General features: G+C 45.0%; 1 protein-coding gene across 1 annotated transcript in view; it reads left to right on the top strand.

Moving 5' to 3' along the window:
* The first annotated feature begins 634 nt into the window (after nucleotides 1–634).
* The window catches only part of LOC107192787 (homeotic protein distal-less-like), a 78,263-nt gene continuing 65,904 nt past the window's right edge, over nucleotides 635–12,993 (top strand). The window contains 2 exon segments of the mRNA XM_015582124.1: nucleotides 635–1,133; nucleotides 9,880–10,103. Coding sequence (XP_015437610.1) covers nucleotides 635–1,133; nucleotides 9,880–10,103 — 723 coding nt within the window.

Below are 12,993 nucleotides of genomic sequence, written 5' to 3'. Positions count from 1 at the left end.
ACAACAGCGGCTCTTGTACAGTGACGAACGAGTCTATAATTTGTGCTTGACAATCTTGTGTATACGTATCAAGAAGGGATCGAATATTGGATCGCGGCTACGCGGGTGAAGTGGTTAGTGACGACACAACTTGAGCAAACTCGAACTCTCAGTTAACCATCCAGGAGTAGAGTGAATATACATATATATGTACGTGAGACTGTTTGATCAGTGACAATCTACAACCGTCCAATTGTTCCTTCAATCGTGACAGTGAAGTATCCTTCTGGATCCCTACTCGACCAGAACCGGAACGTGATACAGTGGAGCCAAATATACCCTGAGTACAGGGCCCAATGTCTCTACCCGCCTTGTTAATATTCTCCACGTAATTATAAAGATATACCCCCCCAGGGTAAGACCAGCGTGACATAGAGGCTCCAAGATTCGTGCTCCGTACGGTATTCGCGCGACGGCGGCGGCGACGACGTCGTCGGCGAGTTTGTCCGCGAGAACCGTGGGCTGTGGCGGCGGCATCGACGTCGCGACTAAGGTGGAGCGTCCGGGCAGCACGACGACGCTCAACTTCACGGACCTGGGGAGCCCATTCGGGGCGGGCGACCCCTGTCCGTCTAGTACCCCGACCCCGAACAGCATGTCGGGAGGCGGTGGACCATCTGGAGGCGGTGGAGGCGGCGGTGGTGGCGGTGCGGGCGGAGGTGGCGGTGGTTCCGACATGGAGCAACATCTTCATCACACTGGTTTGGGCTCGGTGACACCTGGACCGCCGGGTGGTAACGGCGGCGATAGCACGACATCGAGCACACCGGTCTCCCAGAGCGGGAAATCAGCTTTCATCGAGCTGCAACACAACAATCTGTACAATCCCGCGAGTTTACGGGGCGGTTACCCCGGTGGACACAATGTGCCCGGTGCCCATCAGTTCTCGCATCAGGTCGGCGCGTTGGGACATCAAACGTCCGGCCCCGGTAGCGGGAACCAACAACACGCGGAGGCAGGATTCCCCAGTCCTAGGTCCGCGCTAGCCGGATATCCGTTCGCGCCCATGCATCAGCACAACGCTTACGGATATCACCTGGGATCGTACGCGCCCCAATGCCCCTCGCCGCCCAAGGACGGTGAGTACCCCAACTGTATGTATTCGCAGCCATTTTTTATTCCTACTATTCTATAATAGAGATAGTTAACCCAGATCGGCGATGGCCGTCGCCGTCCTTGTTCCTGGAAATCGCCAGATCACCGCTTCCGCTCGAGTCGGCTTGTAAACGCGTGCAACGTTTGATCGTTTAACGTTCTTGACGCGATCGACGGAGGTATGGCGAGAGAGGCTCGAGGGGATCGCGGCTGTGTTCAGTGATTTCACGGGACCTGGAGCGGTTGAAGTGCTCACGGGATGAGATTAGTGTACTCGTCTATAACGGATGAACCCTGAAACGTCCAATTCCCGGCGGTGTTTTGTTCCTTCTGACCTGGACGTGTCTTGTAAGACAGTTTTGTATGGATTTCAGGCTATTCACCGTGAGCTCTTCAGGGTACAAGTTAGATGTAAGTGTAGTCACTCAAGAGCAGGCGCGCGTTGGTCTTTAGGACCGATTCTATGGTTTTAAATATATGATCCAAAGCGTTCCACTCTTGCTGCTTTCCGCGAGGTTGTTTACGTCGTGAGGCGATGCCTTGTGCACTCGGACAAGTTTTACAAGTCTTCGATCATAGCGCGCCTACTATCGAGTTAAGCGAAGCGACCATTGTGCCAGGACTCGAAGACCCTGATGTATGTTAGTTCCTGTGAGAATAGTTGAAAACACTTGGAAGTCCTATCAATGACAGTTCATGCCTACTCTAGTGTCTCGAGTCTTCATCCACCGTTAGATTTCGTCACAACATTAGAAATTTGGACGATGCAACCTATCCCGTTGGAAATCATCTACTAATTAGAGAAACTATACATTAAGCTATTAGAAATATTCATTGTTAGAATAGATCGACATCAGATTAGCTACCAGAAATTCTCGAATACTATAAATCTTCCAATTTATTCCAAAACAACGAAGATCTGTTGCTCGAGTGTCGAGATGTCGCGTCGGCGTCATTCGTCATCGCGGGGCGCCAAATCGGTGTCGTAAACCTCTATGCTGATTCCGACGAGAAGGAGCGTGCACGAAAAGAGAAAAAAAGATAAAAGGAACGAAAACGGAAGAGGGAATCTAGAGTAGCAGGTAGCGGTCGGTCGTCGGCCTGCCTAGTGGACGGGCACAATAACGCCGTGGCCGCGGAATAAGATATACGACTAGGAAAGAGAATCCTCTTGGGACCCGAAAAAGTCCCGCAAAGCGGCTAACGAACGAAACAAAAAGGCCCCCTCCTCTACTGGCCTGAATGAGAATAGACTCGCGGGCTGGCCGCGTCCTCGAGAGGCGCTTCTGGACATTCAGAGACCGGCAGATACGCAACTGTTCTTTTCTTCTTCCGCTGGCCTCTTCTTCTTCTTATTCTACTCCCCTGGAATCGCATTAGTCGCGACTCGATCGCGACTTTTCTCTCCATCGCGTGAAATCGCCAGTCAGCTAATTGCGTTACTCGTTACCGAGCGCACACTTCTGTTTTGCGAACTATCTTGGTGGATGTGGAATATCGATCGTTCAGGAAAGAGCTGTGACTATTTCGATGAAGAATTACGGTCAATGCGCGATGAGAAGTTCAGTTTGCATGGCATGCGTCTCGTTCTGCGCCACTTTTCAAGAATAAGTCGAGAGATTCGGGGTCTTCTTCTTGTGAACGGATGGAGGAATTTCTTTTCTTGGTCGATGAAGAATATTTCTTGGTAAGAAGTGGAGAATCGGATTTCTACAGAATCTGTTGTCCGATTCTTGAGCTGAATAGAGAGACAATTTCTCTTGTTGTGTACGCGAACGAAGGAACTTTGACAGACATTGCCACTGAACTTCTTTGAGAATGAAGAGTATTCACCGTTCGATGAAGAATATTGGTTTGCGTTCGGTTACTAGATTATCCTTTGAGGAACTCTTTCTTTCGTTTCTTGGGAGTGAATAGAAGAATTCAGTTTCTCTTGTATTCCAGATGAAATCCAACTCGAACATGAGTCAATTCGTCATTTACATTTATCTTCATTTTCATTGTTCGTATCTTTCATTGAATTACAATTAGTTCAATTTTAAGGAGACTAGTCCTTCTTACTGGTGGAAGAACGTCCGAAAAACTTGGCAATTTTGTCGTATCGACACAGATTGTAGAAACCTGGGCATGTTTCAAGCGACTAGTCCGCAGGATACGATGCGTCAAACCGTCTTTATTCGTTTTAAACCGTGCCCACATCTGGTTTGTGATGAAAAAATTACCCAGTTTACAGGTTAAACGGATTACTGCACAATTCAGGGTTAAGTTTTACCTCTAAATGAACTTTGTTAACCGGAGAAGATGAGTCAACTCGTCCTTTCGTCGCCGGAACTTTTCGACATTCTTTCTAATTAAATAACCTCGCATTCCTCTACATCATAATACTATTGTTCAAATTACATCACATTTGTGTTCCGTGCAGAACAGTCATTAACAGATCCCCTTAACTTTCTGGAAAATCTACCCAACGCAAACTATTAAATAAATGTCAAATGTTTGTATTTTATATAACATAAAATTATGAGAAAAACTAAATAATGAAATGAATAGTCTGCAGATTTTATGCATTTATGGCCTACAAGACTCCGAAAACATTCATCAGATGCAACGAGTTTTCTGTTTTCTTCTGAACCCAATAAGACACTTAGGAGAAGAATGAAACTTCTACATTCGCTCTTGTCTTCCTATCGTTAAGCTAATATTCCCCACAATTAACAAATTCCTAATCGATCACGGAGGAATATTCCACAGATCTTGGTTTCCGTCTGCCAGGCGACAGTTCCCTTAGCCCTTCACCAACCCCCGTGTACGCACGTAAATTAATAATATAACCCAACGTTCTTCCTCCTACTCCACCTGTCCCCCCAGAACATACGAAGAACGGTGTTTCTACATTATGAAAATCACCAAGATGTCGGGGTCCAACCCCCTGGCGCACTTAAACCCGCAAGCGCATCGGTTATAGGCAATATTGCGCCGCTGGGGGCATGTCGAAAATTACTAGGAAGCGGAATAATTCCGGTGGAGCCAGGAAAAAAGAAAAGGGTTCATCCCCTGGATATTTTCCCCGTGGCGTTTTTTTCCTTCCTACGAATCTCTCTCTCACAGACGATTGTATGCATTCGGTAATTTTGCTTGCATTTCTCATAACTTTTTTTCTTTTTTCTTTTTAGTTTACTTTAACCCTTTCGCGTATCGGTGCGCCATGCGGGGATTCGCAAAAGTTGAGCGCTCGAGCATCGAGAATAATACGGCCGCGATTCGTCGGGAAGGGTCGCGGGGATCGTAATGATCGTGTTTTTCGATACGGTCGAGGAAATAGTCCAGAGATTATAGGTCATTTTCTCTCGTTAGGATAACAATTTCCTTCGTGCTCGGTTTTCATAAACCATTAGACGCGCGACGGGTTCACTTCGACACGTAAGAACTCCTCCGCGCGAGAACCGGATCGGTTAGAAAATTTCGCTCGAGGGTCTCGAACGATCGTTGGACAAGACATTGTATGTAGTAACCACGACGACTCCCTTTTGTATTTATGGTCGAATCGGGAATTACGATTGCGATTGATCGTGTATCGATCAACGGCCACGTGCCACGCGATTCACGTGTATCGACGGCTGACCCTGTAAACGATACTATTGCGATTCGATTGATTGTGTTTTGATAGATTGAGGTTGGAACGGATTATAAGGGAGTAGAATCTGTACGTCAGAAATTTGTGGCATCGATTCGTAATACTGGGATTACTAGAAGAGTAAAGATGACGGATTGCAGGTTTCTTATTTCACGTAGTTGTGCCTTTGGCGGCATTTATGTCGAGTTTTATATGTTGAATTATACTATAATACATACATTATGTATATCACTGTATTATACAATCTAATTTAGTATGCATACACTCCGTCCGAGAATGATATAGTTATCCTAAAAAATGACAGTTCTAAAAGTACCTATGGTAAATGTTAGAAAAACTAGAATATCAAGTTGTTGGAATACTTACTTAATACACATTTCTATATAAAAAAGGTGAAAAAAAAACCTTCCGTATAAAATATGAAAAAGCAAAAAGATGACACTTTGTTCGGGAGAGTTCACAGAATTATTTCGTATCAAAAGTAACATCTTCAATTGCAATTTTGTTTTATCTTAATTTTTTAAAAAATAATCCAGTTTGCAAAAAAATCGATGCCTTGAGGATAACGGTTTATCGCTAGATGCAAGTGGGTACAGTGGAGGTGTACAAAGACGCATGAAAATGATAGCGAACACGAGATTCGTCAGTAATACGCGAAAACAAATGCAAGTTTATCATGCACCGGGCATAGTACTCATCAATAATTAATCCCTTACACGGAGGCTTGTTTATTCGCGCGACAAATTGCAAGAATCTGACAAACGCGGGTCTGTGTCCACGCGTAATGATGTTGTTTCTCGGTGTCGTGGAACAAGCTGATGGAGACGATTGGTTTAATTAAATAATAAATATCGTTTCGGAATCACGATCGAGCTAATTACCAAGGAGCACGCTATTGTTTGCACATCCTCCGCGGGGCATCGGCCACCCGACGCCCCGTTGTTCGTGACTTTGTGGATTTTAGTGACGCGAATGGAAGACGATTTTCTTGAAATTTGAGAAGTTACCGTTCGTGATGCTGCTTGTATTAAAAATCGATCAACAGAAAAGACTTTTGGGTGATGTTATTCTAGCTTGATAAATGATTCGAGTGCATGGAACACTTGTATTCGTTGCATTTCCCTGTCTTCTGCTACTGCAAACAATACTTTACCCCTGCATTGAATTTTCCGTCCCTAATAAAATCGCCCCACTTCGCTGACAGTATATGATGAAAATAACACATATAGATATATGTGTATCACGATAAAGAAATATCTGACCCGTTCAAACGATCACGATTCATCAAACGATTTCTCACTCACCCACTGTCCAAAGGGTGTGCAGCAGCTATCCGAAGTGGTAGCCGCTATCATCTCCCAATCTCCGTCTCCAGGACAAATGAACCAGCCATTAACATCACCAAAGTTGAATCCTCTCGTGTTGCCCTGTCGTCGACGGGTCCAAGGAACCGTCCAACGAGGAGGGCTGCTCCGCGCAGCAAACCTTGGGGAACCAGAATCCAATTAGCCGAGGGTACCTTGTACTTTTACCGAGTTCTACATTAGTCACCGACCTGCCAGCTAACCAGCGGGCCAAATTAATCCGGAACGGTTCAAAGACAATGGCGGGCCAATCCTCCCGGCAGCGCCCCCGGGTCAGGGTGATGGATTAGGTATTAAACGGTTGTTTTCACAAGGATTAGGAGAGGACTGCGCCGGGATCGCTTAGATCTCGACGGGAGGCTGGACCTAGGGATGATGGTGGTGGCTGTAGCGATGACGGGAACTGTACCGAGTTGGGTCCTCCGAGGATTTTACACGGAAGTCGTGTTTTCGCCGGTCGGTAGATAGCATCCGTAGATACCGTGCGCGGCTGCCACTCAACCGGATCCTGGGAATTCGTTCGTATCCCAGCTGACAATGAGAAAAGTAGGGTTCGAACGCTCGTCACGCAAAGTGCACGGAGCGCCATCCTTCGCCTGGCTTCGATGATCGACGATAAACCATTCTATTGCCCGGTTTTATTTTTTTTTCACGATCACAGAACTTGGAATATAACGCGAAATCTTTTGTCTTTGAAGTGTCCCCCAACCTGGACCCTACAGACTTCCTAGAACCCAAGAGACTTTTCCTTCATCCAGGCTTAATTATGGAAATCACAGTTTCCTCTCGATCGGAACTGAATTAATACGCGATGGTATGAGTTCCAGCACAGGCGCAGGGATGTAGGTCAATAAATTGCTACCTCGGAGACCGATTATTCCCTGGATGTAATCGGATCGATCCGAAACACGCGCGCGGATCATGCGACTTCATAGAATAGACTACGCCTAGGAGAAGGAGACGTGAAACGCACCGCGGCGTTCGCGCAAATGACCCGTGTGAATTACGCTAAAGTAGTAGTTTCTCGTTGGCGGAGAGCAGTTTTCAGCGTCCGATTTGCATACTGTGTTGCCGCGCTAACGACTATAACCTTTCGCGGCGCGAGAAAAATGTATCGTAAAACGCGGCGGCTTCCACCGAGTGATTTTTTCCTCGACTGGTTTTATGCACTCCTGTCGTTCGACGTTGCATCAGAGACTATGATTACCGGGCCTAGTCTTTGTGATCGATGCCAGTCGGGAATACATTGTGATCCGTGATAAGGAGGCAATTCCTGTCGATCCAACGCGACATAATTCTCCTAGGAGTACCTTCTTATTTGTTCGCTGTGTCGCGATTTCGTCTCATAATTTATACTACCAATAAAAATGATAAAAGCAAGAGGTCTTTTCATGAAATCTTATGTTTAAGCAGTTAGATCAGAAAGTAGGAATGAGAAACATAGCAATAGCAAGTAAAGGATAGTTTAGGACTATAATCATTTATGTGTTCTCACCAAAATACGGCAAATCATCTATGAGTGTTCAAAGGCTTCTTGGCACTGACAAAGGACAGTTTTGTCATATCGATCACTATTTTCAACACTAGAACTACCAAACCAGTGAAATAATTGGTACATTATTATAACGATTAAAATGTTACAACAATGCATCTTCTCAGATCTGTCGCAATTTTTATTGCATTATAAAAGTGGAAAAATTAGTTAATTTATAAATTTATATATCTTTAAAAGTTTGTCATGTTTATCGATCCGGGAGAAATAGTACATTTATCGTCGGTAGTTCTAATGTTAATGTATGAACAATAATTCACTTCACTTTTTAAATTCACTATGTATGTACCTATCTGAGTCACGTAATATGCTTTTCTGCGTCCGTTCGCTTCAATAGATAACGAGAAACTAAACGGCAACTTTCAGAAGACCTAGAACTACCCCTACCAGAAATAAAAATTTAAAAAGTGACGAATAAGTGAACCCAAATACCGGTCACATTCCTGACTCAGGTAAACCCTACAACCGTCCACATCTGCTGACCTTCTCTTTATTACGAACAGCGCCTGATAAATGAAGCAGGTACTAAATTCGGGTCCCATACATTGTACTTCATTGCGTTACCTGCGTACCAGACTACTTCGCGTATTTTTTCGGCGTTCTGTCCTTGAAAGACTCATTCTACTTCGAAATACTCTGTCGGTAGTGTGTACATCCTCTATGATGCAAATTGATTACTTGCATTCAGTACAAAAGTCAAACGAAAATATCTATTTCTGGATCATGAAATATTCTGCATAGCGTAATTTCCTGTCGACGTAGTATTCGAAGTCATTGAAACGGCAAACGATCCACCATGCTTTTCAGACTGCGCCCAATGACATCACGTTCTTTTTTTTTTCGTGCCACGATAAACAAACACCTGTGCAATGGACATTTTATCGCGTCCGGCTACCGGGAAACATGGTCGCGCGACAAAATGCAGGAACAATGCCTGCCTAATCGTCGAAACTAATGTATTCCACGATACCGTACCCCACAAACGGGGAAAATCGTTCCGTTTATTACGGACAAATCCTTAGGCGAAGGAAAAACACAATCCTGTCCTGCAATTTTTCTTATCAGAATCTTCCATTTTGATGAACATCTTGAGGAACTTGGTACCATTTTAAGGAACTCACGAGTATCATCGCTTTAAAGAAGTTTCTTCAAACTGTTTCTACCATTATTTAAAGATTTTCGTATGCTGTCTCCTAATCGATCCAGACGAGTGCACAATTAATTTCCATGGTCCTGAATGAAAATCCTCGGTGTCGGTTCGCGATCGATCGCAAAACTCGTTGATCCACGGGTCAGACGTCCACGCCCCCGAGCGATGGTGACACGGACAACAATAAATCATGAGAATCATAACCGTGTACGTACGCGCGTATGCATGTCCGGTCAGCTCGCCATAAATTACGTTAATTAATAGTCACGCTTATTATCACACAGGGAAAGGTACCGCGGGCAGAGGCAGTCCGGTGTTACGTTACGCGGATAATTCCGAGTTTCGTCGTCGACATCTCACTCGTCTCTGCCTACTGGCCAACCCCCCTTTCGACCCCCAACCCCCCTTGCAGCTCCCAGCGTCACCAACCCCGTTCCCGGCAACCAACGATTTATGGTGGATTTTCTCGCGTTTCCTTGAAAATAACAACGGGTCCGTACCGTCGGGAAAATGACAAGGCAGCCTGTTTGGATTTCTAAATGACTGTGTTACACGTTCAAGGATTCACACCGCGGAGCATTACGCTACATTGTAATTAGGGTATAAACATAATGGCGCGATCGTAACCGACGATAGCGTACCACGTCTGCTTGGCACGATGGCGTTTATTTAGTCGGCGCGTAATTATATTGAGATTAATTTATAACAATTCTCTTCTGTTAATTAATTACACCACGGTTAACACTTCGATATTGTTCGTACCGCGATAACAATCGGCCTGGGAGAATTACCGGAGATTAACGATCCGTTTACCATGGTGGATGGCTACCGTAACCGTCGTCACTTGTATTCGATACTTTATCATCCCTTGTCTTCGCCGGTTTCTACATTTTTCTTTTAACTTCCGTTCTTCGTGTCTTGTATTTTTTACGTTGATTCGTCGGATGGTTAGGTTGGACAGGTTTCAGTTAAATTTCTCTTTAGTTCGTACGCCACCGATGACGAGGACTCTGAAAGTTGATGTTAGGGTGGTGCATGTTCGCAGACCTCTCGCCACTCGGCGACAAGGGCGGCAGCCTCGTCGACGAACTGGGCGGCGGCGGCGGTGGCTCGTTGAGAAACGGTAAAGGCAAGAAGATGAGAAAACCACGGACGATCTACAGTAGCCTGCAATTGCAACAGCTCAACAGGCGGTTCCAGAGGACGCAGTACCTCGCGCTACCGGAGAGAGCGGAGCTCGCGGCGAGCCTTGGACTGACGCAGACGCAGGTAAGTTTTGTCAATACACCTTACGATACTCATACAGCCGGCGAATCGAACATCCAGATTCACAAAATAGAGAATTTTCATGCAGACACGACGTAACACAAGATCAAGTGGTTCTTGTTGAAGACCTAAGGGTTAAGAGCTACTCACACTGTCATTAAGCAGCTGTCTGTCCTAATACCGTCTGTAATCACTGTACCATTAACCGATATATAAAATATTCTAAGGAAACTACGGGTTATATATTCACTGCACGCTTGATATTTTCCTAAAATTTAACAGATCAGACATATTCAGGCTATACATAATATCGAAGACAATTCTATATAACTGAAAAATACAGTAAATCGTTGATGAATGTCCAAAGACTCCTCGACACTGACAAGGAGTGTTTCCAGGTGTAACGTTGATTGTTTAATGAGGCACAAGGATAGAGTTTGGAATTCTGAAGTCAATGATATTTGTTTCAGTCGCAAATGACCATTAGTTTATGAAATATATAATGTTCAGTCCTGTGGAGCCTTCGAATACTCATCGAGGATTTACTGTAGTCTTATTCTGAAGATTTTAATGGATAGGGGTGTTTCCACTCTTTTCATTTACTGTGAAATAATTTCCCACCAAAAATATAGAGCATGATTGCCTTTCTATGGATCTAAATAAAAGATTCGAGGATCTCCACCTCGATCCGGCCGAGATCGACGATTTCTTCCTCCCCCCCCCCCCCCCCGCGACCATAATGGTGTCCTGTTTCACGGCTGGTCCAGCGTAACAGGAGCCTCGATGGACGACATCTGTCAGCATTATCGGCACAAATGACTTTACTAAATCACCGATCCGCCACGCCCTGGACATCGGCGGATAGGGTTGCGTTGCAGTGTCCAGTGCGCGGGAACAGAGGAAGAACTCGGGCAGAAAAGGCTAACGAGACGGTCATAAATATTCCACGGGATCGGACCGTCGCCATCGTCGTCGGGGTTTTTCAGCTTTTCGCGCAGGACATCGGAAAGACTTTCCGCTAATTATCCGTGGCTGGTTTCCAATTAACGATTTATTAGAACGGGCGGGGGAACTCGTGGTCAAAAGCTAATTGGCGGTAGCCTTCTCCAGGGGGCCATGAATTTCTCGCGGATAGTCCCACGGTTTCCAATTAACGATTTATTAGACCCTAATCGCGGCTCGAAGCTAATTGGAGCGAACCACCACGCGGTTCTACGTACATTGCCGATTTATCGGGAGACCTGGGATCCGGATTATCCGGGCCAATTAACCGTTCGGGGTGTTTCGTTCAATTATTCGCTGTTGACGAGTTGTTGAAAATTCTAAAGCTCCGAGTTCGATGAAGAATATTTATACGGTGTCAGTAGCTCCTTTGTACCGCGAGATAATCCAGTTTGATACAGTGAATCCGATTCATAAAGTACAAAATCTTCATCACCTTTTTAAAGAAAATAAAAACCCTAATTGCACAGAATTTTTTTTAATATAAAAGAAATTATATAAAAATAAAATATTGAACTGTATGACTATGAGTAATTTCAACTTTTCGAGGTGGGTTAAAATATATCCAACCATGCATAAAAAGCTAAGCAAAAGGTGGGACAGTTTTTAACTCACCTAACCCTAAAGAGTTAACAGTATTCATCCCTGTTGTCCAAGAAGTTACGAAGATATTCCGAATACATTGATCTTTGTTATTATTTCATTAATATTTCGCGAAAATGATATGCAGATCTAACAATGATAATAGACGTATTCCTCTCGAAAGTGACGACAGAAGGTGCATCGTTATTTTCCAAACAACCTGACGCAGTGTCGCGATTACTCATCAGGCTGCGTCGCGCTCGATTCCCTCGTTGGGTCAGAGAGAGGGGAATAACTCCCGCGGTGCTCAGGCTAATGAAATTATCCGGTCCGGGACCCCCTGCGACGACATCAACGAGCTACGACAGCCAGTTACCCCGTGATTACGCGATACGCAGTTGTGTATCACGGCGCGCGTACCTATAAAAAAAGTCTTTAGCCTTTTGACATGTTTGGGGCAGGGGTCTCGCGCTGCTAAGCCAATCTTCCGCATTCTTTCGTTATCTTCCAGCGTCCATCGAGAGCTGAATAAGATTAAATAGACTGATAGGATCTGAAATTATTGATCTCTTGAGGACTTTTAGGAGAACCTAGTTCACCCCTTGCCTTATAACATCGAGTCAGACTACTGGTGACGATATCAAAATGGATTCAACAAACGTAAATATTATTCGTTTTCTTTGAGTCAAAGTGAAATACTAGTTTGCTGATATTAATTTCTAACTTATAGAGTAAATGTACAATTGCGATAAGTACAAGAATTCCTTTTGTTTCTGGAGAACTATTGACGACAAAGTAATCCTGGAGACTGCAGACGTCAAGAAAATCATAGGGCAAGGTATACTTGCGACATATTTCTAGAGGACTTGCTAGGAGCATTTTTAGCAAATAGGGAAACTCTGTGCTCGAACAATTCTATATAAAAGTTATGGAGAAGCTATTTCCTAGAATGGCAAAAAGTACCGTCATAAGCAAACGACAGAATCCACGTTTTCATAATAAATACTCGAAGCTAACTTCTCGGTTCAAGTCCTCGGAGAATCAATCGTAGTTTCCCCCCTAGGAAGCTCAGGGACCACCATCTCAGGCTCCCATGGTACTCTTTTTTCCCGACGAGCAAAGGCTCTGGTAGCGCGGCGAGTCGCGCGGCGGGTGAAGCTCGCGGCCGTTCGGTCGCAGCAGGGTGCACCGTGCATAATCTGTAATCGGCCAATCAAGTCGTTCGAGCAAGCGCCTGTGCCTGCACTGTTGGCCCGGCTACCGTCGCATCGGGTTTCTTGTCATCGCCAGCAACATGGCGCCTCGAGCC

The sequence above is a fragment of the Dufourea novaeangliae genome, unplaced genomic scaffold (assembly GCF_001272555.1).
Source record: "Dufourea novaeangliae isolate 0120121106 unplaced genomic scaffold, ASM127255v1 scaffold412, whole genome shotgun sequence".
In the NCBI taxonomy this organism is placed as follows: Eukaryota; Metazoa; Arthropoda; class Insecta; order Hymenoptera; family Halictidae; genus Dufourea; species Dufourea novaeangliae.
Note: the sequence above shows the minus strand (reverse complement) of the source record. Positions and strands in the feature narration are given on the sequence as shown.